This window comes from Denticeps clupeoides, chromosome 6 (assembly GCF_900700375.1).
Source record: "Denticeps clupeoides chromosome 6, fDenClu1.1, whole genome shotgun sequence".
NCBI classification, from domain to species: Eukaryota; Metazoa; Chordata; class Actinopteri; order Clupeiformes; family Denticipitidae; genus Denticeps; species Denticeps clupeoides.
The window spans coordinates 10,863,929-10,887,658 of NC_041712.1; the positions used below are offsets into that span (position 1 = coordinate 10,863,929).

A 23,730-nucleotide genomic window follows, 5' to 3' on the forward strand; every position below is an offset into this window, starting at 1 on the left:
AGGACTACGAAGTCAACACCTTGGACTTGCAATTTGGCAGGGAGCCTTATCTGGCTGAAAGAGACCAGAGATGCATATAGGCATTGTAACAGGATCATCAATGGTACTCACTTTAGAAGTGCCTGACTAGAGTACAGCTGCAGAGTTTTGGCACCAATTCCACTAAAGACTTCTAACATTTGTCATAATTTTCACAGTTCAACAGTGAGCAGTAACTACAGTTGATCATATAAAAGTATTTAATGCATTAGGGCCACGTTGTGACCACATACCTTCAAAGTAGTGAGTTTGAAAAGGGGCTCAGCCCTTGTGCAGAATTTGCATGCTCTCCCCTTTACTGTGTAGGTTTCCTCGAGGTCCTCCGGTTTCCCTTCACCATCGAAAGGCATTTACATTAGGTGGATTGGTGATTCTGAATTGTCTATAGTTGTGAGTGTGTGAGTGAAAGATGGCTGTGTGGACTGGAGCCAGACCCTGGGTGAGTCCCCGCCCTGCGTCTATGAACCAGAAGACCCAGGTTCAAACCCAACTTACTACCATTGTGTCCCTGAGCAAGACACTTAACCTTGACTGTCTCCAGGGGGACTGTCCCTGATTGTAAGTTGCTCTGGATGAGGGCTTCTGATAAATGGCACACATGTAAATGTCAATGTAGAATCACCAGGAAAGAAAATGATAGGGCCACTAGATGGCATGATGTACCATTAATATATAAGACGGGAAGTCAGACCTCAGACTTTGAAACTGGGGAGAATAAAAATGCAACACAAAATGCAACACAAAAGGCAGCTGCAGCTTTTGAAGATCAATTTCATTACGTGTGGATAAAAATACTATAAAAATAAAAAAAATATTTGAAAAAAGGATATTTAATTGGACATTGTTTTGTAATTCACATTTTAACTTTCGATTCTCTTTTTTTCCTTGAAACAGGGATGAGGAGACTCCTTCTCAGTCCCGTCAGATGTTCAGGATCTGAGTGTAGGTCCTGGGGGCTGAAGGTTAGTTGTCAACAGTTTGCTCAGGGGGCAGCAAACAAATATCCTGGGCAGAGCAAACAGTGAAAGGCACCACCCACTTGGTCAAGGATTACTAGCATTTGTCAAAAATACGTTATTGGATAAATACAGGGACTCGACAACATGCTGTTCGCTTCTTTTAACCCTCACATAGAAGATCACTTAAAAAACTAGACCATCAAATGAAGCCAGATACGTAGACAAGTATGAGACAGATTTCTGCTGTAAGCCTGTCTGCTAATATATTTTTTGTTGCTTAAGAATACTTTGGAATTGTGAACTACTGGAATTGTATTGTTAAGGGGAACAACTAATGTTAGTGTAAGGTAATATAGTCTCCCTCATAAACTCTGATCTCTGGTTTTTAAAAGTGGTCAGAACTGTGGCAGTGTGTCCCCATGAACGCCTTCTCATTTTCATTTACAGCATTTATCAGACGCCCTTATCCAGAGGGACTTTAAATCTGTAGTTACAGGGACAGTCCCCCTGCAGCAACTTGCTCAGGGACACAATAGTAGAAAGTGGGATTTGAACCTGGGTCTTCTGGTTCATAGGCGAGTGTGTTACCCACTAGACTACAACCACCCATGTTCGTACTTAGCGTCAACATGGACCTCTGCAGTTCACAGTGCAGTGTCTGGTTTGACCTATGGCTTATGTCAAAACAGCCAAGGTTTTGCGTGGGTGGCCAGTGGAGTTGTGAAGTGAAGCTTTACTTGTTTATACTCTCTTCCGGATAGAAAATAGGAATAGTCTAAAGCATGCACACTCCAACATATATGCCCCAAAGTGCAACAACAGCGCAGATCATACTTACAAATGTAATTATAGAATTAATGCAAAATAAAAAACAAGATATCTGTACATGTTTGATGCACAAATGTATCTATAAGTATCCATAGCAGTAATCACCATAATTGGCACCTATTTCACAGGCCCTTTCCACAAAGTGTACATTCTTAACACATATCTTGGTATTTATGCAAAATGTTGAATCAATGTGGGATAAAACATTAACCCACCATTTGGTGATCTGCGTGCAGTAAAGCGAGTAGGCTCTGAGACAAGTGTTTGGGCATCTATTCGTGACATTGTGGTAACAAAAAATGTCAATGGAATGGTTGGCACGTTCATGAAAAAAAACAAAGAGGGGTTTATTTTTTTCTCCATTTCTTAATACAAGACTAATTTAGTGTGTTTGTAAAAAAAGCAATAATAATTGAGCGACTAGTTGTAAGGAGTGCGTTTAAAAGGGAACATTTTTGTTTATCGCAGGTGAGCGGGCGCCTTTTTTACCACAATCCCTTGATTAGTTGCGCAACCGCTGACTTGCCGTGGCTTCTTCGCACGAAGCAAAGTTTGTACCCCTGGACCCAAATGTGACACACACCCTCATGAGCACAGGAGCTGTTCCTGTCGTCCCTAAACCCCTAAAATTGGATTCCCGCGCGTGCACGTTTCCTTACTACGTCTTACTACGTTTGGTAAGTTCGAATCAGTTGAAAGGTTTCCTTCTTTTGTCCCTCTAGCGACAGTCAGCGTGTTACAATAAATCTGCGGAGGAGTACTCTGCTGAAACTTTGGAGAAATTAAGTAAGTATAGTATTATTGGGGTGCTGTTCTGTTTGGGACATGCACAGAGGCCCTGTTTGGGTTTTTTTCCGGTCAGAAATGGTGCACCGGTTACATGTTAGTCGTATTTTATTATAGGTGTTACAATGTGATTTCACCGTATGCATGTAGTAAAAGCTCTAAATATATTTACACATTTCTCACCTTACAATAAAAGACCAATAGACTAAATTGTGTCAAAGGGGAGCGTTGGATGGGAATTCTGTGTACTACTTAATGTATGGAACAAGATTAAATAGACCATTGTTAATATAAAATCAGGCATACTCTGTGGGTGGTTGTAGCCTAGTGAGTAACACACTCTTCTATGAACCAGAAGACCCAGGTTCAAATCCCACTTACTACCATTGTGTCCCTGAGCAAGACACTTAACACTATGTTGCTCCAGGGGGAGACTGTCCCCGTAATTACTGATTGTAAATCGCTCTGGATAAGGGCGTCTGATAAATGCCGTAAATGTAAATGGTGGCAGGATTTTGCCATTTACCTTGGACAGCAGCTCTTCATTCTGCTTCAGGGTATTGCAGGTGTAAATGTATGGATTCATGGTATTTTGTCTAATAGCTTTGCTCCTCTGTCCTCCATCAGTCTGTGTCATTGAATTTTGAAACTCTTCTTCCGGTTCCGAGTGACATTGATCCCTTGTTTTAGGTGAGAACCACAAAGCAGGATTTGTGGCTCCATTGTGTCTGTAAGGTGACCAGTCACAGAATCAGCTTCCACAAAAATACCTTTTAGACAAGAAAAGGTCGCTCCACTTCTGTTACACCGCAACGTAGTAACCGCAAAGTACCAGGAGCTTTCCTGCAGCCAGACTTCTCTCTCTTTCTCTCTCTCAATAGAGAGACCGTTTTATTTCTATTCAGCACTTTTATCAATTGCATGGATGGATGGAAACTTAAAAGTACAACATGTAATATTTGGTGATTAGGTGGATTTATTCTTCATCAGGGAGTGCTATTTCACAAAAAAAAAACTAGGTTACGGTACCTACAGGGTTGTTGATTAGAGATTAGAATATAATCTGTTCTGTCTATTAAATATAATTTATTCTTTAATTCAAACTGTGGCCAGACTTGATGCTGCACTAACTCACTATCACCTCTTTATGTTCACAGTGAGGTTAGAAGATTGGTCGGGACATCACATTGTTAATTAATCAGTTTGTATTTTTTATGTTTTAAACCACATCTTAAACATTGCACATACTGTAGTTTTTTGAACTGCAGAGTTGAGAATATTTCTTTCATTTATCCAGGATGACATGGGTCCTTATGTTCTGATCCTGCTGTTTTCTCTCTTTTGTCATGTAATAACGGTAAGGAATAAAAAAACACCAGATAATATTAAACGGTAAAGATAGAACTTCATTTTAGAAATGTCTTTCTCTGTCCTTTTTATTATTGTTAGGAAGAACCTGCAGGAGATGAAGGGCTGTGTGGAGAAGTTCTTAGCGTGGAGAACCAGAGGGCTATGGGGGTGGCTGTAGCAAAACTGGGCCTACAGCTGCTGGAGCACCTACAGCCCAGTCCTGAGGAACCAAACGTACTAATATCACCACTGAGCATCTCCTTGGCACTTTCCCAACTCGCGCTGGGTAAGAGAGATATGAAGACTCTGATACCATCCGTTTAGATTTTTTTTTTTTACCTCTGGTGCAGGATAACATCTTGACGTTCCTTAAAAAGGGTTTGGGTTAAGTTGTGCTATATACATCTAAGGAAGAAACTAGAGTCATGTACAAATGGAATGCAGCACTTTCTTGCTGTATATTTGGCATTTAAAAGAAGAACCTCTCAGCTTTCATTATACCATGATAACTGAAATCCAGTCTATGTTCAAAGAAAATCAATAGATCTGCATATTGTCCAAAAAAATAATTTATTTGATGTCTCTGTATAATATTCTCACATTGTCTTTGTTTGGGGCCTCAGAAGATGTACCTGCCCTGGAGATGGCGTTTCATATATAGTGCTGAATTGCTTTGCAAATGGCTCCATCTGGTGGTATAGTGCTGAATGTAAATATGCTTGTTTACTTGCAGTTAAAAAAACAAAAAACAAGGAACTTATTTCTTTAGTGGAAACCATCAGGTGTAGGGTTTGAAAAGAAGGATGTTTTGGGTGGATTGTTCAATATAGATGACAAATTGTTTTTAAAATGTTTCTCACTCAACGTGGAGACGATTGTGACTTTAGGGAAGGCCGTTGACATGCCACACTTCCGATTGAAATCCTACAGCTAAAGCAGTAGTGATGTGGCTTAAGAACGAAATGGGAAAAGTCTTTGTGGACTGGAATAAGAGCATGACCTTGGTCTCAACCTGACCATAGTCCACCAACGTTTCCCTCACAAATTGCACAGTTTTGTGGGGAGTGATGAACAAATATTGCCAAATCTGGCTCAGCTGTATTTAGATACCTACTGTACACAAAGGTCTATAAAGCATAAGCTCAGAATAATAGATGATAATGGGTTCTACTGAGGCTTTTTTCTGGCATGTTTTATTGGTTTCAATTTTCCCTCCATTTTTTCTCCAATTGGGAGGTTTAGCATGTGTACATAAAGATGAAAGTGTGTGTCTACATAAACAGTGTAACTAAAGAGGGTCTAGCCATGTTAGAGATAAGAGCAGGAGCAGATAAGATGAAAACATAGCACAGCAGAACAAGAGCACATGACTACCTATGTGTTCATGTGTATATATAGATATCTATCAATGTATAGCATTCCACAGAAAGTGTGTATTTATGTATAAATGCATACTGCATGAATCATGTACAAACAAGAATCTAATTGTTTAGTCCATTCTAACTCATAAGACACGAAGCCAAATGCAACTTGTGTCTTTGTCCTCTAGGTGCAAGAAAAGAGACAGAAGAGCAGCTTCTGCAGGCTCTCCATGTTAAAGATCTGCCGTGCCACCACGAGGTCCTCAGTAGCATTCAGCAGCAGCTCAACCCCATGATCACACAAGTGGCCTCTCGTTTATACTTGCGTGCTGGTGAGATCATTTGTCATCTAAGCTGTAAATAATCATTAGGGCTATGGACTCTTGTAGAATTCAGATGTTCACCAGTGTCTTGTAGAATTCAGATGTTCACACACTGCTCCCCAGGCGCCTTTCATGGCTGCCCACTGCTCACCAGGGTGATTAGTTAAATGTACTGTGCACCGTGATGACAGTCACTTCACTTTCACTCACACCTATGGCCAATTTAGAGTCACCAATTTACCTATTGCGCATTACATTTACATTTAAGGCATTTGGCAGACGCCCATATCCAGAGCGACTTACAATGTGCTTTCAAGTTACCATCTATGAAGTGATCAGTTCTGGTTCATTAGGACCCCAAACTATGAATACAATCTTTTTATTCACTCTTGTTGTAGATTCTGTACACAAGTTGGACAATAAGAAGTTTACAAGTTAATCTAAATATTCTCTAAAGAGGAAGGTCTTGAGCTGCCATTTGAAAATACTCAATACTGTTCTGACCTCAAGGTGAAGTTCATTCCACCACCGAGGGGCCAAGACGGAGAAGAGTCTAGATGAATGTTTTCCTTTTACCTTTAGCGATGGGGGGGACCAGACGAGCAGTACTGGAGGCTCGGAGTATACGAGGTGCAGTGCGAGGTGTAATAAGGGCTGTCAGGTAGGATGGGGCTACTCCATGTTTGGCATTGTAGGCCAGCATCAGGGTGGTGTGGGAGAATTTGGAAAAGTTGAAGATTAGTCATGCTGCTGCATTTTGAGTTGTAGAGGTCAGATTGTACATAGAGGTAGACCAGCTAGAAGAGAGTTACAGTAGTCCAGTCGTGAGATTACTAAGGACTGAACCAGTATCTGGGTGGCCTGTGTTGACAGATATTGTAGAGAAGGAGTCTACATGAGCAGGAAAGATTGTTCCTCCAAGGTTGCGGGCTGTTGTAGAAGGAGAGAGCTGTGAGTTGTCCAGGTAAATAGCAAGATCCTGATGTGGTAAATAATCTGCTGGAATGAATATTAGTTCAGTTTTGATCTGATCGAGTTTGAGGAAAAGAGACGATAAATTGTGTGTCGTCGGCATAGCAGTGGTAGGATAATCCATGTGAAGAAATGACCTCACCAAGTGATCTCATGTAGAGGGAGAAAAGGAGAGGACCTAGTACTGAGCCTTGAGGGACACCAGTGGAGAGTCTATGTGAGGCAGAAGTGGATCCTTTCCAAGTCACTTGGTAAGATCACTCATCAAGGTAGGAAGCAAACCACTGCCATGCTGAGCCCTGAACTCCAAGCCTCTTCAGGATAGACAAGAGAGTCTTGTGGTTAACTGTGTCAAATGCTGCAGAGAGGTCAAGGAGAATAAGAACCGATGACAGTTTTGCCGATCTGGCCGCATGTAGCTTCTCAGTCAGAAGGGCAGTCTCCATAGAATGAGCTGTTCTGAAGCCAGACTGGTTAGGATCCAGGAGTTTGTTCTGTGACAGATTAAGTGATGGCTGATTGTAGACACACCGCTCAAAGATTTTGGATAGAAATGAGAGGAGGGAAACTGGTCTGTAGTTGTTGATGTCTGTAGGATCAGCAGTGGGTTTCTTTGGAAGAACCCTGGCTGTTTTAAGGCAGATGGTACATGGCCAGATGACATTGAGCTGTTTATGATATAAGAAATGAAAGGGATGAGGTCAGGGGAGATAGTTTGAAGCATTGCAGAAGGGATTGGATCTAGTGGACAGGTGGTTGGATTGCCTGTAGATATTATATGAATGATTTCATCAGATGTGAGCTTGGAAAATTGATTTAGAGCAGTTGTTGAATTTTCAGAGGGTAGAGTAGGATTTGTGGTGGAGAATGTCTGACAGATTTTTTTTAATCTTCCCTTGAAGATTAAAAATCATCAGCTGTTAGGGAAGATGGGGCAGGGGGAGTCGGAGGGTTGAGTAGGGATAAGAATATGTTGTGGAGTTTTTGAGGGTTGTGGGCAGAGGCTTTTGCGCATGCTTTTGTGTGGCGGGACGAGAACCCAGAGGAACGGGGGGATGGCATGCAAACCCCACAAGACCATGGCATTCCCACCCACTGTTGGGCAAATATCTGGAGGTGTGGTCTCGTGCTGTATTGGATATATCATTTGGTTGGATATTTTCCTTCATCCATTTGTACATTAACTCTATAAAAGATAAGATTTGAGATTGTCTGTGTTTGTTGGAATTATAGAGTAGACCTCGAAATGGGTATCAAGTCATTAGACTAAACCCACTGACTCTCTTCTGTTTTTTTTTTTGTTTTTTTTTTTCCCCAGGGTTTCAGGTGAAGGATTTATTCTTACAGGAATCTTTGCGCCTGTACAAGTCTGGACCAGCCACCCTAAGCGGAGTAGAAGCAGTAAACCACTGGGTGGAGGAGACCACCAAGGGTCACATGAAAAACTTCCTTTCCACCATCCCTGCAAACGTGGTCCTCATTCTGATTAATGCAGTGCACTTTAAAGGTGGGTTGTCTTTGTCAGGACATGTTCACTGATTACTATCAGTGCAATGAGGATTAAAAATATGGTATTAATCCTTGATTGAATGATCAGTTTGGCCCCATCTGCTTAAGAGCATTTATAACAATTAAAAAAAGTTTGCTTTGTTCTGCATTCTGTGGTCACACTTCAGCTGCTAATCTGCTGACTGCATTTCAGAGTTCAGTCACATGTGTAGCTCTTTGCCTTCCAGGCGAGTGGGAGTCACGCTTTGAAAAGGAGTTTACGTCTAAGGAGCTCTTCTATGTCGACAGCAAAAAGTCGGTCGAAGTGGATATGATGGTAGCGCCCAAGTACCCACTGAGCATGCTGGTGGATGAAATGCTTGGGGCCCAGGTGGGTCAGCAAGTTTTTTTTGCTGTGACTGTGTAGGAGATATGCTATTATGTAGACTTAATCATAATTATTGAATTGTCGCATTATGCGTAATCTCAGTACCTGAGTACACAAAATATGTGTCTGCAAGTATTCCATGTGAAAATAATAATAAGTTCCTATGCATTTGGGGCAGTGGTGGCCTAGCAGTTAAAGAAGAGGCTCAATCAAAAGGTTGCCGGTTCGAATCCCGAGCCGCCAAGTTGCCACTGAGGTGCCACTGAGCAAAAACACCGTCCCCACACACTGCTCCCCAGGCGCCTGTCATGGCTGCCCACTGCTCACTAAGGGTGATGGTTAAATAAAAGGGACACATTTCGTTGTGGCACCGTGTGCTGTGCTGCATTGTTTCTCACTTTCATTTAGCAGAAGAAAAGAAAAGCCCTGTTCCGTGCAGTTCTGTTCATACTCTTCATAATTTCAAATACATAAACGCCCCCCACCCTCCCCCCATTCCCGTTTCAGGTGGCCCGTTTCAGATTCCAGAACGACACAAGTTTTCTGGTCGTGATGCCTTTGCCGATGCACGAGAACGTGTCAACTGTGGCAGCCAAGCTGAACATCTCAGATTTGTACGACCGACTGCCAGCTGAAACTACCATGCAGGTCAAGCTGCCAAAGCTCTCGCTGGAGTACAAGAAGGAACTGCAGGAGGCGCTTTCTGTCAATGGTGAGCGAGCAAACCGATTTCCCAACGTGCACCAGGGCATGCATTGGGTGAGGTTCAAATTCCCTAGTTCACTAAATCAGAATGCCTGAATGAAACATTTCAAGTGCAGAGAAGTGTGTAACAGGAGCAGATTTAAATCACCTAAGAATAGGAAGCAGGACCCAGTAGAACTGACTACCTCCCATTTTACAAAAACATAATTTTCAGAAATAATGAATCTCAGAGAAATAGATAATTAGCATTAGTTTGTATCTGCTAATTTCTGTAAATCCCGAGGACATAATTTGCTGTGACATTAGTGAACATGCCCCTGTGCTACGTCTTCCACAGCACCAGGAAAATATGGCCTCTAAAGTTAGACAAATTATGAATTCCTGCTATAGTGCATAGATGGGTTGTCAATAATGCTGGTGTCTTCTTCTCTCTCATCTTCCTTTTATAGGATTGGGTTCTCTGTTTTCTGGACCTGACCTTTCGGGGATAACCAACGGCCCCCTGCAGGTGTCCAGCGTGCAGCACGCTTCAGCAATCCAGCTGAACGAGGAGGGGGCCGAAGCCTCGGCCGCCACCTCCATCCACCTCCTGCGCTCCATTCCCATGTTCACTGTCAACATGCCATTCTTCTTCGCCCTGACGGACGATACCTCACACGTGCCCCTTTTCCTAGGCATAGTGACCAACCCGAGTCCAGGCGCAGAGCTCATTGAACTCAATGACGAACCCCAAAACGATGGGCCTGCGGCATGCGAGAGCCCACAAGCGATTGAGCCTTCTGGAGATGGTGCCGGAACCCCAGATCCAACTAACGGAGAACAGAAGAACAACACTGAGCTAAAAACAGGAGCAGGGAACTGTCCCAAACCTTCACTGACTCTGCCTTCTGCCTGAATACCCGGCCTTCTTATAAGGAAACACTGTAGCAATGCTGTAAATAAGGATTTTCAGTACATAAGGGCGGGTCAGAAGTCTGTTATTTACTAAATGCTACAGACGGGCTGGTACACGCGGCTCACGAGCCAAACGGACACACACTCTCGCACGCTTACGCAGACTCGTCCTCTGTTTGCTGTGTAAAGTTGAGCCCTCATTCATAGTTGGTCTGGTTTTTTTTTCCCGTCCATTGTTTTTGGTTGTGTATTCTCCTTGAGGAAAAACGTTTTGTGTGAAAATGAAATTAGTTGTCTGTTTGCTTCATATCTAATAAAAGGCAAATATGAGTATCGTTTACATCGGGGCATCTGAACTGAAACCGAAAATATTCGATTTCCTTCAGAACTTTGACGCCAGTGATTTTGACTGTCTTTGAGTGTACATGTATGGCGTCCTTATAAATGCTGACTTCAAGCCAGCATATTCCACAGTAGTTACTGTTAGAAAAGAACATTGCGAAATTACGACTCGGGGCAGTGTCTTAGGAGAAGGTCTGGGTTCTCTGTGTGTGGGATTTTTTTTTTCCCAAGCGCCCCCAAATACCTCCCACAGTCTAAAGACTTGGCGTTGGTAATCAAGCGTTTAATCCTTGATGCACTGATGTGTCCTAAAGTTACCCCTGAAGAAGTGCTGTGTTTGGCTATAATCTCACCAAAGCCCTGAAATGGATAAGTAGGCTTCTTACAAGCCCTAAATAAAATCTTGTAGGACTCTGCAATTATTTATGTATATATTTAGTTACTACCCACTATAGTTATAACTATTATTGACTCTGATACAGACACAATGGTACTTGACTTAAATACCAATAAAGTGACAATGTTACAGTGATTTTATGAATTTCTAACCTGTTCTAAAAGTAGAAGGCAACATCGATGTTCATAATTAGAGAATGAACAAAATGAACCACTGTCACAATCAAGACAGGTAAAAGCAATTTTATTGATGGGACAAAGCAATCTGTCAGGAAAGAAAAACATTCATAAAAGTAAATGATTTGTGGTGACAGGACTGACAGTAAGTTCCTTTTTCCTCTTCCCGGCCCCCTCCTCACAGTGATTTTATACAGCGTGAAAGCACTGGACACAGTACATTGTGGACAGTACTTTAATGCAAAAGCCAAGACTTGAGCAGAACAAGATTCAACACAGAATCAAAACGAGAAATGGATTCCGAAAGCTTGCTTTTTAAGACGCTGTTTGCATGATATTAAGGAATGTTGTGTTACAGGAAGACATCCTTTTCTTTTAGGACTGTCTCTAGGACTGTCTCTTTGCTCTCCTTCAGTTTCCACAGCATGTCACTTCTGGATGAAGAGATGGGAAATCAATGTAACACAGAGAATCAGGAAAGACCGGCAGAGAAAGGACATGGCCCGAAGCTCTGGAGACTCACGACAAACAGAAACGAAGAGTAAAACCGGGTGCACGCTGTATGATCATTTACTGTTGCCAAAATCCCACACTGTAACAGCACCCTTGGTACGTGAAGACGTGTGACAAGAGAAGTCGAATAATACTTTCATGCAGAGTCTAGAGACGTTTCCCAGGGCGGGGGGACACTGTTCATTTGCATACAGTATTTATTAACAGGTTCCCCAAAAACTGAAAGATGGCCAGAACACAGGTTAACTTTCTGAATGCCCTCAGGCTCATCCCAGTTCAGTGTTTCCTGCAAGACAGAGCTATATATCACATACAGCTGATTTCATCATATAACATCATGTCTAACAAAAATCTGTATATATATTTCATACAAGCATTTTGTATTGGTAACCAAAGTGAAAAGGGCTTGAACCAAAGTGTCTTTTGAAACTTAAATCAGGTAAGCAAAGAATGGGGTGTTCCACATTGTGTTCCCAAAACCGTGAGGAAAAAAAAATGATAAAGAAAAATGTAAATGATTGAAAAAAAAAAAAATAAAATAAAAAAATCTTCCAGCTTTGGAACAATAATGTACCAGCATCCATCTCCAGAAGACCTCACCTCAAGTGCTGGGCCTACACAGGAACACACAGACACGGCTTTTTACCAGGAAGAACGACTACACCCCATTTGAAATCTCATATCCTGCAAGTTTCTGAAAAGTCATGATAAACACATGATTTTACCAGCATGTTCTTTAGCAACATATAGGAGTGTTCATGTCATTGGAAGATGTCTTTACCACTCAATAGTTCTCATGTGGTAAAAACCCAGCCAAGCATATCTAGTGAAGTGTTGCATTATTAGGACATTTGTGAGAACAACTTGGTGAACGGTAAATTCCAGACCCATTTGAGCATGACTACTGACAACTGGTTTAGTGGATGAAGGTTTCACCCATAATCTGTAGGGCTGCACTGTCAAGAAGCCATATAATCACCCAGCTGTAAAGTGAGGAAACTGCCACTTTAATGCAGTCATACAGTGAAGACATTTATAAGAACAACCATTACCTAATAATCCCATCAGGAGAGAGGGAGAACAAAACACATAAAAAGAAAAGTCCGGAACAGTGATAAGTGAGAGTATAAAGCAGCAGATTTGAGAAAAAGCGTGCAATCATGCCATGCAACCCGAGACAATTTGACATGTATTGACTGTTTAAATGGAGAGAAGAAGCTGACACCAAAGAGAAGAGGCAGAGCACAAGACTGCGATGATGAAATTATAAAGCAAGATCTGCTGCCTTACAATTGATGTTAAAATGATTGATACTGTTTAAATGAAAATTGTAAGATCACATGCAGACGGCTGATCACTAAGAGAGTGGCTTCAGATTTCCAAAGGGATAGGAAAACAAAACTTACTTTATTCATACCTATAAAAAGGAGACAGAAAAACACAGAGATTTCACTTTTTAAAGAGCAGACAGGTACGATTCATTTAACTTTTATTTACAGATGTCACAGGCACAAAACTGATTAACAGACAGACATCGACAGCCATTCATTTCAGTGACGGGAAACTGGCTGGTCCTAAATGTATCATGGTTTTTAATTACATGATTTCTGTCTAATCGCCGGAACACAGAATCTCTCTTTTTTTAACAGAATTTCTCATTCCATTAAGCATTAGAAATTCTATGCTCAAAGCTCTGAACGCATCATGATTGGCAAGGGTACACTGGTTACTAGTGGTCCGTTGGACTACTGTTTAAACATAAATATTGTGACGCAAACGCCATGTTAAACTCACCAACATAACTCACGTAAACGGCGTAATGTCTTTGGTAGATTTAGTGCAGAGCATTAAAGCCCCTACTGACTCACAGTCATGCAAAAGGGTTTGAGGGACACCGTCGCTACTTATGTCCAGTAAGTATTCACTGCGCACGGATCGGCTGATCGGACCTTAGACAGCCCGTGAGAGTCCAGTGTGGCGCCTGGCATAAGCCATTCCGTGCCATTCGGGAGCACCGGCATCACCGTTTCACCACAGGACACTCAAAACACTACAGACAGACAGACTGGGGACGTACGTGTCCTTTGGTCATCTGTAAATATTCTCTTTTAACAAAAGACACTCTTCCCCGGTTCACTTTTGAAAGAGGGTGAGGGGGTGAACTTAGTGGCATGAACTATTTTGAGTTTTTTTTTGGTACAGAATGCCCCAAACCCAACTGTACCGGGAGGCTTGGTCAGCATGGCTAATGGCCACTCGGCTCTCCGTACTCCAACGAAATGGTTTCTACAGGGCGTCTCAACGATGCCGGTCCGGTCGGGCGTAATTACTTTATGAACTGCAGTTCATTGTTTTAAGGTTTCTCAACTCATTACATTACAAATACTGTTCCAGGTATCATTCTAAGGACCCCAAGTGACTCTCGCAAGTTCTCATGTTTAATACCATAAGAGAACATCAGTCACAGCCACAGCAGTCTAACTGCTGATTCATCTTCCTCCCTAATCTTCATCAGATGTCAGCAAATTTGAAGGGCAAATCAAAACACAATATTCTTTGAATGAATGAACATGCACACAAAGTATAAGCAAGTTATAAAAAGTGCACATGACAACAATGACCCCCCTGTCAACTCATACAAATATGTTCTGTACTGAAGTAATGCATTTCTTCCACTTCCCCAGGAAAGATAATTCTGCACAGAGTAGCAGAAACAATGAGGACAAAAAAAAAAAAAAAAACAGACAAAACCGAAACCCATTCTAATCCCTACTGCCGTACTTTTCCAGGGATGTAGTTCCGGTCAATGCTCTCCTCCTGCAGGAACATGTGTAGGCAGCGCTCGTTCTGGGCCAGTGGATGCCCTGCAATTCTGCATACAAAAATAAATAAAAATACCCCAAAATAAACCAGGCTGGAATGAAAAAAGAATGCCACACTGTACGAGAAAATCTCAATCCAGCATGCTCCCACCTACCTGTTGATGAACTGTTCAAGTCCCACCCGCCGTTCCTCAATGAAGGACTCCTCAAAGATGCCTTCATCCCCACGAAAAGGCAGCTGCCTCTTCAAGGCCTTTCCAGGCAAAGGAGGCACCACAATCTACCGACAAAAGGACAAAAAGACGGAGTCCACTACGGCACTGAACTTACAAAATATATATATATATTTGATTTGTTTTTCGGTTAAAGTTTATGAAAAACAGAGCTGACTACGCCAATGGCCTCAAGGCTGCAGATTGCTGAGGTTTTTGCCCTCACCATAAAACGCACAGACTAGTTCCTGATGTTGCAAGCCAAGAAGCGTTAGTGTACAGACGACACCACAAAATGCCCCCCACACAATGTTTACAAGACGCCTCGGATACGAATATTCCGTGTAGTTAGGAAAGACCAATGCCTCATACTAGTAAGGGCAGGAATGACCACCCTTTTTTTTTTTTTGCTTTTTTGCTGAAACGGCAAGACATGGAGGCCGAAAATGTCGAGGTGGACAAAAACCAGAGGCACTCGCAACTTCCAGCCTTCCTGGAGCAGAGCGACCAGGCATTCGCTTTACCTTACTGTCTCGCTCCAACTCATTCTTTAACCACTCAAAGTCACTGTATCGTCTTCGTACGCAGGACTCCTTCAGCTTGAAAATGGGCAGGTTGGTCTGCGAAACACAAATAAGACATGTCTTCGCGCCGCTCCAGAAGTGAAGAAAAGCACAGAGAGAGCGGTTCCACTGAACCGGAATCCCAACATTATAAAAAGGTTGTACATTTATTTCACATGACACGTCGTGACCTATTATATTTCCAGCCATGTATGGCAAATTACAGGTCTGCCATATTCCACTGCACCCATAACATTACTGTTTTACATACATACATACATACATACATATATATATATATATATATATATCCATACATACAAAATAAAACGCATTTAGTGCAGGGAACGTGTCGAGCCCAGAGGAAGCTGGAGGCCACCGCGTACCGTCCCAGCTCGTAGTAAAAATGGAAGCAGCTACGCGACATTTCCGCGGCGGCACCAGCGACTTTCCCGGCCGCGGACCTTTTTACGGAGATAAATGTTGAAAATGGCCGAGCTGTGCGCTTTAACGTCGAGGTGTTGGGAGCTAGCGGGCTAATGGTAGCGCTACACAAGGAGAGAGCACGAAAACCCTCCTACTGTGTAAAATCTCCTTCTTTTTTTTGCCCCCGTCGTTGGCCACTCCATTTTCAGAACATTCGAACGGCGAATTGCTGCTTTATTTTATATATGTATATATATATATTTATAAGCCATTTGTATCGGTAAGAGCTAGCCGAGCTAGCGGTGCCCAGGCCTCGGGTCTCCTGTAGCCACAGCCGCCGTCTCCTCCGCTAGCGCGGACCCACACTCACCCTCATCCGGACCTCGTAGGTCGTGTAGCGGTTCCGTCCGACCCCGACCGTCTGCGGGTCGTAGACGTCGATCTCCAGAAAGTTGCTGGGCGGCCCGTAGGCGTCGGACAGGTCCTGGGGTTTGGAGTTTAACCGGCGGGTGTCGGCGACCGCGGCGTCTGACATTTTCCCCCCCGACTCGGCTCTGCGTCTCCGGAAGTAGTCTAGACCGCGTACCGATTACACGGCTTACTTACGACATCCAAAGCGCCCCGCTGCGTGGTCTGGTGGCAAAAAAAAGGCGCTCGGGCTTTTAGCGGCCAAGTGAAATCACATAACTCGGCGATCCAGCAGGAAACCCCGACGACGCTCACTGGCCACAGGGCGACGGCGACGCGCGGATCCACCCATCCTGTGTTGTAATCGGCCGCGAGTCTGGAGGAGCATGGGCGCGGTGTGGAGAAGGTAGATCCCACTGGAAGAGGTGGGGGAAATGCAATATTTTTGAAAGGGTTAGAATAATGACGTGTGTAAATATGTGGAATATCTTTCTTCCATTAAACGCTTGCTACGCCTTTTCTGAACGTGGTGCCAAAAATTACACAGAGGGCATGAATTCCTCCGTAGCATGCAGTTGGGAAGAATAAAGAGATTTTGATGTGAAGTGAAAGTGAAGTGATTGTCACTTGTGATACACAGCAGCACAGCACACGGTGCACACAGTGAAATGTGTCCTCTGCATTTAACCCATCACCCTGAGTGAACAGTGGGCAGCCATGACAGGTGCCCGGGGAGCAGTGTGTGGGGACGGTGCTTTGCTCAGTGGCACCTCAGTGGCACCTTGGCGGATCGGGATTTGAACCGGTAACTTTCTGATTACAGGGCCACTTCCTTAACCGCTAGGCCACCACTGCCGAAAGATCTGTGTAATAAACGTGATAATTAGATAGCTATAAAAATATAGGTTGCAATCCAAAGGTAGACAGAACAAGTAACATAAAGCGATGCTGCGACAAACCCATGATGTGGTTAAACTTGTTCGTGTGTCTTCCAAAGTCAACCCAAATTTTTGGAAGCACTGCACACGTGTGGTAAAAGTGTGGTGAGTACAGATAATTATGGTAAAGCGCTGGATGATGGTAAATACTGACCTCTGAAACATATCTGGACACGTTTGGTCACATATTGCCACCGTTTTGGATGATTTTAATGATCAAGTAGTATAAAAGTAGAACAGGTTTGGCTATGGCATTGTTTCAAACTCGGTCAATGACTATTATTATTTGTATATATATATATAGTTTTTTCTCAGTCAAAACTTATTCTTCTATTTATCTTAGGCCAACCAGGTAACAGACTGTCAGCCCTCCTCACCCTCATGCTTCGGTCGCATTTCCCGTGATAAAGATACTACACGGTGCTCTCCATAAATGAGCGAATCCACGCTGTTTTGGACGAGAACGTACCATTCTTACATGCCAACAACAACAAAAAAGACGCACTTATTTATCAGCCAGACGAAAATGCATCGTCACGGGAAACGAGACGAAATGTTTCTTAAAAGAGATTTAGACGCAAAGTCGCGTGTAAAAAGCGGACCTGGCAACACAGCACGCAGCGCACACACACACACACAATCACACAATCACAAACACACACAGTTCCTCTTCAAAACCAAGTCACAGTTTCGCCGCAACTACTGTGTGGCAACATGCGCTTTATTTGGCCGTCGTTTCGGTAGATTCGTATGTCTGTAAGCGGCCACTGCGGAGCGGCAGGAATGTCGAGCGGGCCGCGCAGCTGACGCCGCCCGCCGCGGCTCGCCCGTACCGAGACATGCTCCTCGGCTAGTCGCTTCTGCCCGGAGCGCCCCGCGGATGTAGTTCCGTTCGCCTTCAGCGCGAAAGTGAAACCCCCCCCCGGCGGAGTCGCCTCCATTTAGACCGCGGGGTTAGCGCGGTAGCCGAGCCGCTCCCTTCCTGCTCTGCGACGCCGGTCCTGCCAGGTAGGAGACGTCCGCGACGAGGCCAGGGTGCTAGCCGAGCCCCCGGTCCCGGGTTAGCCTGAATCCACGCGGTCTGTCGGTCCGACAGCTTGCTCCTTTTGTTTCGGTCTTTTGCGTATAAACACCGACGGTAACCATGTTAAAGGTGAAAAGTTAAATTGTCCCCATACTTATCCATCTCGCTGTATGAAGCGGTTTACGTACAGTGTGTTTTTTTTTTTTACTATAAGAAGCTAAAAAAGGGGAACTTTGGTAACACGAGGAGCATAGTAACTGTTTCCAGACTGAGGAAACACGGTCGTTGTTGACACGCCGTGTGTCATTGCGCGACTTCCCTCTTATTACAGTTGCACCATGACCGCCATGCGTGTGGACGCCAAGGTGGTCATGTTGGGGAAAGAGAGTGTCGGCAAGACCAGCCTGGTTGAGAGATATGTGCACCGACGCTTCCTGGTCGGCCCTTATCAAAACGTGAGTTCACGGCGTCTTCTCCAGACTCTGCAGAATTCTTACAATGTGTGGGACGTTGACGTGGAATATTTCTTCTTATTTGGTGTTGGTCCAAGTGAAAAAAATATAGACCAGGCTTTGCTTTCTGAACCTTTAATGTTCACTTCTTGGTCTTAAACTTGAAAAGATAAGATTGATAATAACATCATGAAAATATTAAGTGCACGACCCTTACATAGCTCCTTCATCATTGCAGACTATCGGAGCCGCCTTTGTGGCCAAGCAAATCCATGTGGGAGACAAAGTGGTCACACTGGGCATATGGGTATTATATGTTTCCCTCTTTTTGATATTGTTGGACCGTGCATTTGTAATAATCGCTACACCTCATTCTACCCGACCACAGGATACCGCTGGATCGGAGCGCTATGAGGCCATGAGCAGGATCTACTATAGAGGAGCGCGAGCTGCTATCGTGTGTTACGGTAAACGTCATGCATTTGGGGTGAAACATGGTGGAGTGTCACCTCTCGGGAGTAATGTTTAAAATGGAGTGATCCCGCTGCTCTTTAGATCTGACTGACAGCAGCAGCTTCCAGCGTGCCAAGTTTTGGGTGAAGGAGTTGCAGAATTGTGAAGAGGTATTCATTTCCCATTGTTTTTATCTCCATGTTTGTTTTTGCCTTAAAAGTACGTCAGATGCAAATCAGGACTAACAAAAGTCACGAATGATTCTTGTTGATTTTTTGCATCGGTGTGTATATATTGAAATAATTTCAGTATTATTTCATTTCACATCAATAATTATTTTCCTTGACTATTAATAACATCAATAACCACTCCTCAAACCTACAATGATCCGTGTTGTGCTTGACAGTTTTTAAGACCTTTAATGGAGTTGAAATGTCTATTTTTCTAGCACTGTAAGATATATCTGTGCGGAACGAAGAGCGACCTCGCTGAGGCAGACAGAAGTATTCGACAAGTGGACTACCATGACGTACAGGACTTTGCGGATGGTAACCAAGCACTGCTTTGCGACTTCTTTAGTGTTTGTTGCAGGTGGCTAACCCTGATCTTTCCTCACTATGCTATTTTGCTACGATCTGTATTGTAGAAATAGGGGCTCAGCATTTTGAGACCTCCAGCAAAACGGGAAACAATGTGGGTAAGTAAACTCTGTTAACTCTGTTTTTTTAAAATCAACATGTTTAGACTTGCACAGTCAGCCATGTCCTGTGTTATCTGGCACCAGTATGTTATTAGGAGATATAGTTCTGTACATTGGCAGGAGGCCCTAAGAGACACTTGTATTTCTTGGACAATCAACAGATGGTCAGTCAGATGTGAATCAGGGGAGTTTGGCCATTTCAATATCTTCCACTTTTCACGTCTGTTCCTCTAACAATTTATGACCATGCAGACTGCTACACTGAGAAATTATTACATTGAAAAATGCCAAAACCTTAGGAAATGCTGTGGCCACAAAGTATGGAGTATGCCAAAAATAAATAAATAAAAACACAAATTATTAACCAATAAATCTATCATGAATGATTTGAAATGGGGAATTAAAATAATATGACTGCATTGGATAAAAGCATTATAAAAATATTTTTAATTGTCATTGAAATTTCATAATTTATCAAGATCTCTCAGTCTGATCCATCAAAGTAAGTGGGCGTGACCAACAAAGTGGGCGTGTCAATGATTAAAAAAATATATCTTACCAGCTCTGCTAGAAAGTCAGCCATGAATGGTGACAAACATCTGTACAAGATCAGGCTAGATCAGTGTTAGTCCCGCCCACTTACTTTGATTTGGTCATACTAACCGATAGAAGCATTTCACGATGTGCTGCATGTGCTCAAATTAAATACATTGTGAAATATTTCAGTATGACATTTAATTCATTAAAAGTTTTCATAATTTTTAATTTGTTTTATATTTCATGTTATATTGAATTAATTTAAAAAAAAAAAATGTAATTCATGTTATTGTTTTACTTTCCCATTTTAAATAATTAATGACACATTTTATTATTGATGTATTTATGTATTTAATTTTGTTACTCCATAACAAAAGGGATTTTTTATTTATTTATTTATTTATCTATTTATTTATCCCTAACCAGGATAAAGACTAACATACTTCTGTTCATCCATATGGTCTATAAGAAATTTTGATTCCTTTGATCAGATCACATTTTTCCACTGTTCCATGCTCCTTTTCTAACTTTCTTTTGGTGGACATTATGGTCAGTCTCATGTAACGCAAACAGTGCAGCACTGTCTAATCGGTTGTTCTTTTTCCCAGCAAACTTTGTATGCTGGAAACATCATTCCTATCATTTTGAAAATGTCTGACCAGTTTGTCATGCTGCCACTCCACATTTTCTACATCCATCACATCAGCTTCAAGAACATAACCAACCCTTGAGAATCGTGATTATCAGACATTCATTGCTCTGCACACTCTCCGCGATCATTCTTGAGGTGTTTAAAACAGAACGTATATTTTGGATGTTTTGCCATTACAGACGAACTATTCCAAAAAGTAGCTGAGGACTTCAGCAGTTCAGCCTTCGAGTTAATGCCTGGTGAGTTGAGTTATTTGTTTAGATGAACCAGCCAATACACTACAGCCAGAAATACACCTGCTGTGTGCTACGTATGCGTATCCGTACACAGTTGCTTTGTAAACATTTGTGATGCTGTTCTTGCATATGTACTGTGCGTCATAATCTGTAGTGTGTACTCTTTACCCCTAGGTAGATTCTCACTGAAGGCATCAAAACTATGAATGAACACATGTGGAGTTATGTACTCCAGGTGAAATAACTGAAAACATGTTTTATATTCTAGTTTCTTCAAAATAGCCGCCCTTTGCTCTGATTACTGCTTTGCACACTCTTGGCTTCAAGAGGTTGTCACCTGAAATGGTTTTCCAACAGTCGTGAAGGAGTTCCCAGAGGTGTTTAGTACTTGTTGGCCCCTTTCACCTTCACTCTGCGGTCCAGCTCACCCCAAACCATCTGGATTGGGTTCAGGTCCGGTGACTGTGGAGGCCAGGTCTCCACTTTTTGTCAAGTACATAACATTCATAGTTTTGATGCCTTCAGTGAGAATCTACCAATGTAAATGGTCATGAAAATAAATGAATGAATGAATGAATGAAAAGGTGTGTCCTAACTTTTGGCTTGTAATGTATATAGTTAACAGCAAGATTATTTTTGTCTTAATGATAAATATATTGTAGACTCTGCACTCAAAAGAGTGTAGAGGAACTGTTTTTTGTATTTTGTGGTAAAGTTGTTTATTTGTGTGTCTGCCTGTTTCAGCAGAGGGTACAGGAGTGGACCTTGGTCAGAAGAAGGACTCTTATATCTATTCTTGCTGCCATAACTGACCCCATTTCCTGGTTGTCTTCAGTCAGCATCACTGGAGCATGTGGCTCCTGGCACACTTTTCTTTTTCCTGCCAAACTGTGCTTTTTAAACAAACTGTGTCTTTTGCCAAGCAGTCTAGTGTATCTTTTTGTCTGTGTGATTAATATTGTTTTTTTTATTATTATTTTGGATTCCTGTACCATTCTGTGGCTTCCTGCAATGTGAACTTCTTGCAATAGACATTCTGCTGCAACTCAGTTGCTAAGCTTATCCCTGACGGGGGAGAAGGACTGAAGGAATAGTCCTGACCATGGTGTTAGTGTTGGGTCAATCAGACATCCTCACGTCATTCTCAGTGCAGATTTTGCTGCCTTGCCCAAACTGCACCTCAACTCAACAGCATTTGACAACACTTGGTCTTACTATCGATTTATACTGTGTCGCAGTTCTACACCATTCTGCATGTTCCTTACATGATCTGTTCAACTTGTGTAGGGTTGAGCTTGCTTGATGACACTTCAAAAGTGGAACAGTTTAAACTGAGAATTCGAGGATTTTTTTTTTTTTTTTGCAGTTTTGCTGTTCTATGAACTGCACAGACTTCTGAGTGGACTAATCCCTTCAACAGAATCGAAGGAAACAGTTCAATTACAGAATGTACATGTTTACAGTGTTGTTTTATGTTACTCAGGCATGAACTGGGGGAACCCAGTCAGGACCTTTTGAAACTTTGTGTGCAATTGAGTGCAATGCTCTGGAATTTTCTTTTGGAAACAAGCTGTACATAACATGGGCAGAAAATCTGCATATCATTATTTATCTCTGGACAACATGTTCATATTTTAAACAAGGTTTTCAATGCATATTTGAGTTCGGTTTAGTGTGTGGGGCAAAGAAATGCCCAGTTTCCTGGGACTGTGTGCCATGTCTACAAAGGTTTCAAGTCTTACTCAAGTTAAGCTTTAGTACAAGTGGTTTTTCATCTTCCATTTACCTGTATGTCAGGTTAATACACTATTAACTGACTAAGTAATCAATGATTAATGATTAATGCCTCCCTGCACTCCTCCTGCCTTCTTGAAAAAGGTGAGAGTGCCCCGATTAGCTAATTTGATTTATGAAGCTATGTTTACTAATGTTAGGATTTTAGTTAGGGCTGAATTTCTTCATGTGGTGACAAATACAAATGTTATGCCAGATATCTGCCTTACTGCAGGCCTTTTATCATGGTTTTTATCCAACTGCTCCAAGAGTCCTGAATGTGCGCGTTGATCTGGTGTAAAGACTGACCGATAAGTGGCCGTTAGGATCCTGGGACTGATGCACAATAATTCAAATGAAAGTTGCCTGAATGCACTGCGATGGGGAGTTTGTTATTCAGCATCTGGAAGTGCTTTTGTGGACAAGAAGAACATTTCCAAATCTGACCAGGCCACCAAGAAAGTTACCTTGTGGCGAAGTATTTATCACTGATAATAAAGTTTTTCAGAAACTAATGTCATTTTTTCATACCAGTCTGTCCGCCCACCTTAATATTAGGTCTAACTTCATGTAGATTTCATTTATAACGTGGTTTGTGTCGTTACACGTATGCCAGCTTAATTGTAACACTTGATTACTTTAATTAGAAATGTATGATGAATGTAACCAACAAGTCAATGGCAGTAAAAAGAACCAAATTATGAATGAATGTGACCGTTTATATCATAGCGCCGTACAGAGGTGAGAATACCGCAAAATGCAGAAATATGTTGCACAGCAATAATGTATTAAAATTACTTTATAAATTATGTAAATAGTGGAATCCCAAACTTGAACACACCGTTTCATGGCTGCCCACTGCTCACCAAGGGGTGCTGTGCTGGGAAAAACAAGGACAAAACCACTTTCACTTTTCATATTACTGCCTTTCGAAATAAGACATCGATAGGCATGTTGAATTCAGTCTGAAACAATATTTCAAGTAAGACTTGGTTTTTGTCTGTGAAGAGCAA

The 23,730-nt window shown here is 42.4% G+C and overlaps 3 protein-coding genes across 10 annotated transcripts; 2 read left to right on the forward strand and 1 right to left on the reverse strand.

Moving 5' to 3' along the window:
• Positions 1-577: 577 nt before the first annotated feature.
• Positions 578-10,407, forward strand: serpinf2a (serpin peptidase inhibitor, clade F (alpha-2 antiplasmin, pigment epithelium derived factor), member 2a). 4 transcript variants are annotated; one of them, XM_028984153.1, is made up of 9 exons: positions 1,658-2,503; positions 3,770-3,813; positions 3,910-3,969; positions 4,062-4,248; positions 5,512-5,655; positions 7,937-8,125; positions 8,355-8,497; positions 9,002-9,206; positions 9,649-10,407. In XM_028984153.1, the coding sequence occupies exons 3-9, from the start codon at positions 3,916-3,918 to the stop codon at positions 10,092-10,094; spliced, it is 1,368 nt and encodes a 455-aa protein (XP_028839986.1). In that variant the 5' UTR covers positions 1,658-2,503; positions 3,770-3,813; positions 3,910-3,915; the 3' UTR covers positions 10,095-10,407. The 4 variants fall into 4 exon arrangements, with proteins under 4 accessions (XP_028839987.1, XP_028839986.1, XP_028839985.1 ...); XM_028984155.1 differs by having other exon boundaries at positions 2,472-2,503; positions 3,770-3,773; XM_028984154.1 differs by lacking the exon at positions 1,658-2,503 and adding an exon at positions 578-1,001 and having other exon boundaries at positions 3,770-3,969.
• A 651-nt stretch (positions 10,408-11,058) lies between these two features.
• LOC114792246 (sorting nexin-12) lies at positions 11,059-18,150 on the reverse strand. 2 transcript variants are annotated; one of them, XM_028983197.1, is made up of 6 exons: positions 15,915-16,664; positions 15,080-15,175; positions 14,499-14,623; positions 14,303-14,393; positions 12,928-12,938; positions 11,059-12,135 (listed from the first exon to the last, which is right to left on the reverse strand). In XM_028983197.1, exons 1-5 carry the CDS (start codon positions 16,077-16,079, stop codon positions 12,933-12,935), a joined length of 483 nt encoding a protein of 160 aa, XP_028839030.1. In that variant the 5' UTR covers positions 16,080-16,664; the 3' UTR covers positions 11,059-12,135; positions 12,928-12,932. The 2 variants fall into 2 exon arrangements, with proteins under 2 accessions (XP_028839030.1, XP_028839029.1); XM_028983196.1 differs by lacking the exons at positions 11,059-12,135; positions 12,928-12,938 and adding an exon at positions 17,045-18,150 and having other exon boundaries at positions 12,947-14,393; positions 15,915-16,368.
• rab24 (RAB24, member RAS oncogene family) lies at positions 17,190-23,232 on the forward strand. Of its 4 annotated transcripts, none has more exons than XM_028983194.1 (9): positions 17,201-17,898; positions 18,246-18,369; positions 18,605-18,673; positions 18,755-18,833; positions 18,922-18,989; positions 19,268-19,367; positions 19,466-19,516; positions 20,888-20,947; positions 21,689-23,232. In XM_028983194.1, the coding sequence occupies exons 2-9, from the start codon at positions 18,253-18,255 to the stop codon at positions 21,754-21,756; spliced, it is 612 nt and encodes a 203-aa protein (XP_028839027.1). In that variant the 5' UTR covers positions 17,201-17,898; positions 18,246-18,252; the 3' UTR covers positions 21,757-23,232. The 4 variants fall into 4 exon arrangements, with proteins under 4 accessions (XP_028839025.1, XP_028839026.1, XP_028839027.1 ...); XM_028983195.1 differs by having other exon boundaries at positions 21,692-23,232; XM_028983192.1 differs by having other exon boundaries at positions 17,190-17,898; positions 18,605-18,833.
• Positions 23,233-23,730: the final 498 nt, after the last annotated feature.

Bases quoted from the DNA above. Each gene is read 5' to 3' on its own strand.
- LOC114792246 (XM_028983196.1), bottom strand. From the start codon at position 16,079: ATGTCAGACGCCGCGGTCGCCGACACCCGCCGGTTAAACTCCAAACCC. The intron at 15,176-15,914 runs GTGAGTGTGGGT...TGTGTTTCGCAG, and splicing joins CCTACGAGGTCCGGATGAGG to ACCAACCTGCCCATTTTCAA. The intron at 14,394-14,498 runs GTAGGTGGGAGC...TTTTGTATGCAG, and splicing joins CTTGAACAGTTCATCAACAG to AATTGCAGGGCATCCACTGG.
- serpinf2a (XM_028984152.1), top strand. From the start codon at position 2,414: ATGAGCACAGGAGCTGTTCCTGTCGTCCCTAAACCCCTAAAATTGGAT. The intron at 2,504-4,061 runs GTAAGTTCGAAT...TATTATTGTTAG, and splicing joins ACTACGTCTTACTACGTTTG to GAAGAACCTGCAGGAGATGA. The intron at 8,126-8,354 runs GTGGGTTGTCTT...TTTGCCTTCCAG, and splicing joins TAATGCAGTGCACTTTAAAG to GCGAGTGGGAGTCACGCTTT.
- rab24 (XM_028983192.1), top strand. From the start codon at position 18,253: ATGACCGCCATGCGTGTGGACGCCAAGGTGGTCATGTTGGGGAAAGAG. The intron at 18,370-18,604 runs GTGAGTTCACGG...TCATCATTGCAG, and splicing joins TGGTCGGCCCTTATCAAAAC to ACTATCGGAGCCGCCTTTGT. The intron at 19,368-19,465 runs GTAACCAAGCAC...TCTGTATTGTAG, and splicing joins CGTACAGGACTTTGCGGATG to AAATAGGGGCTCAGCATTTT.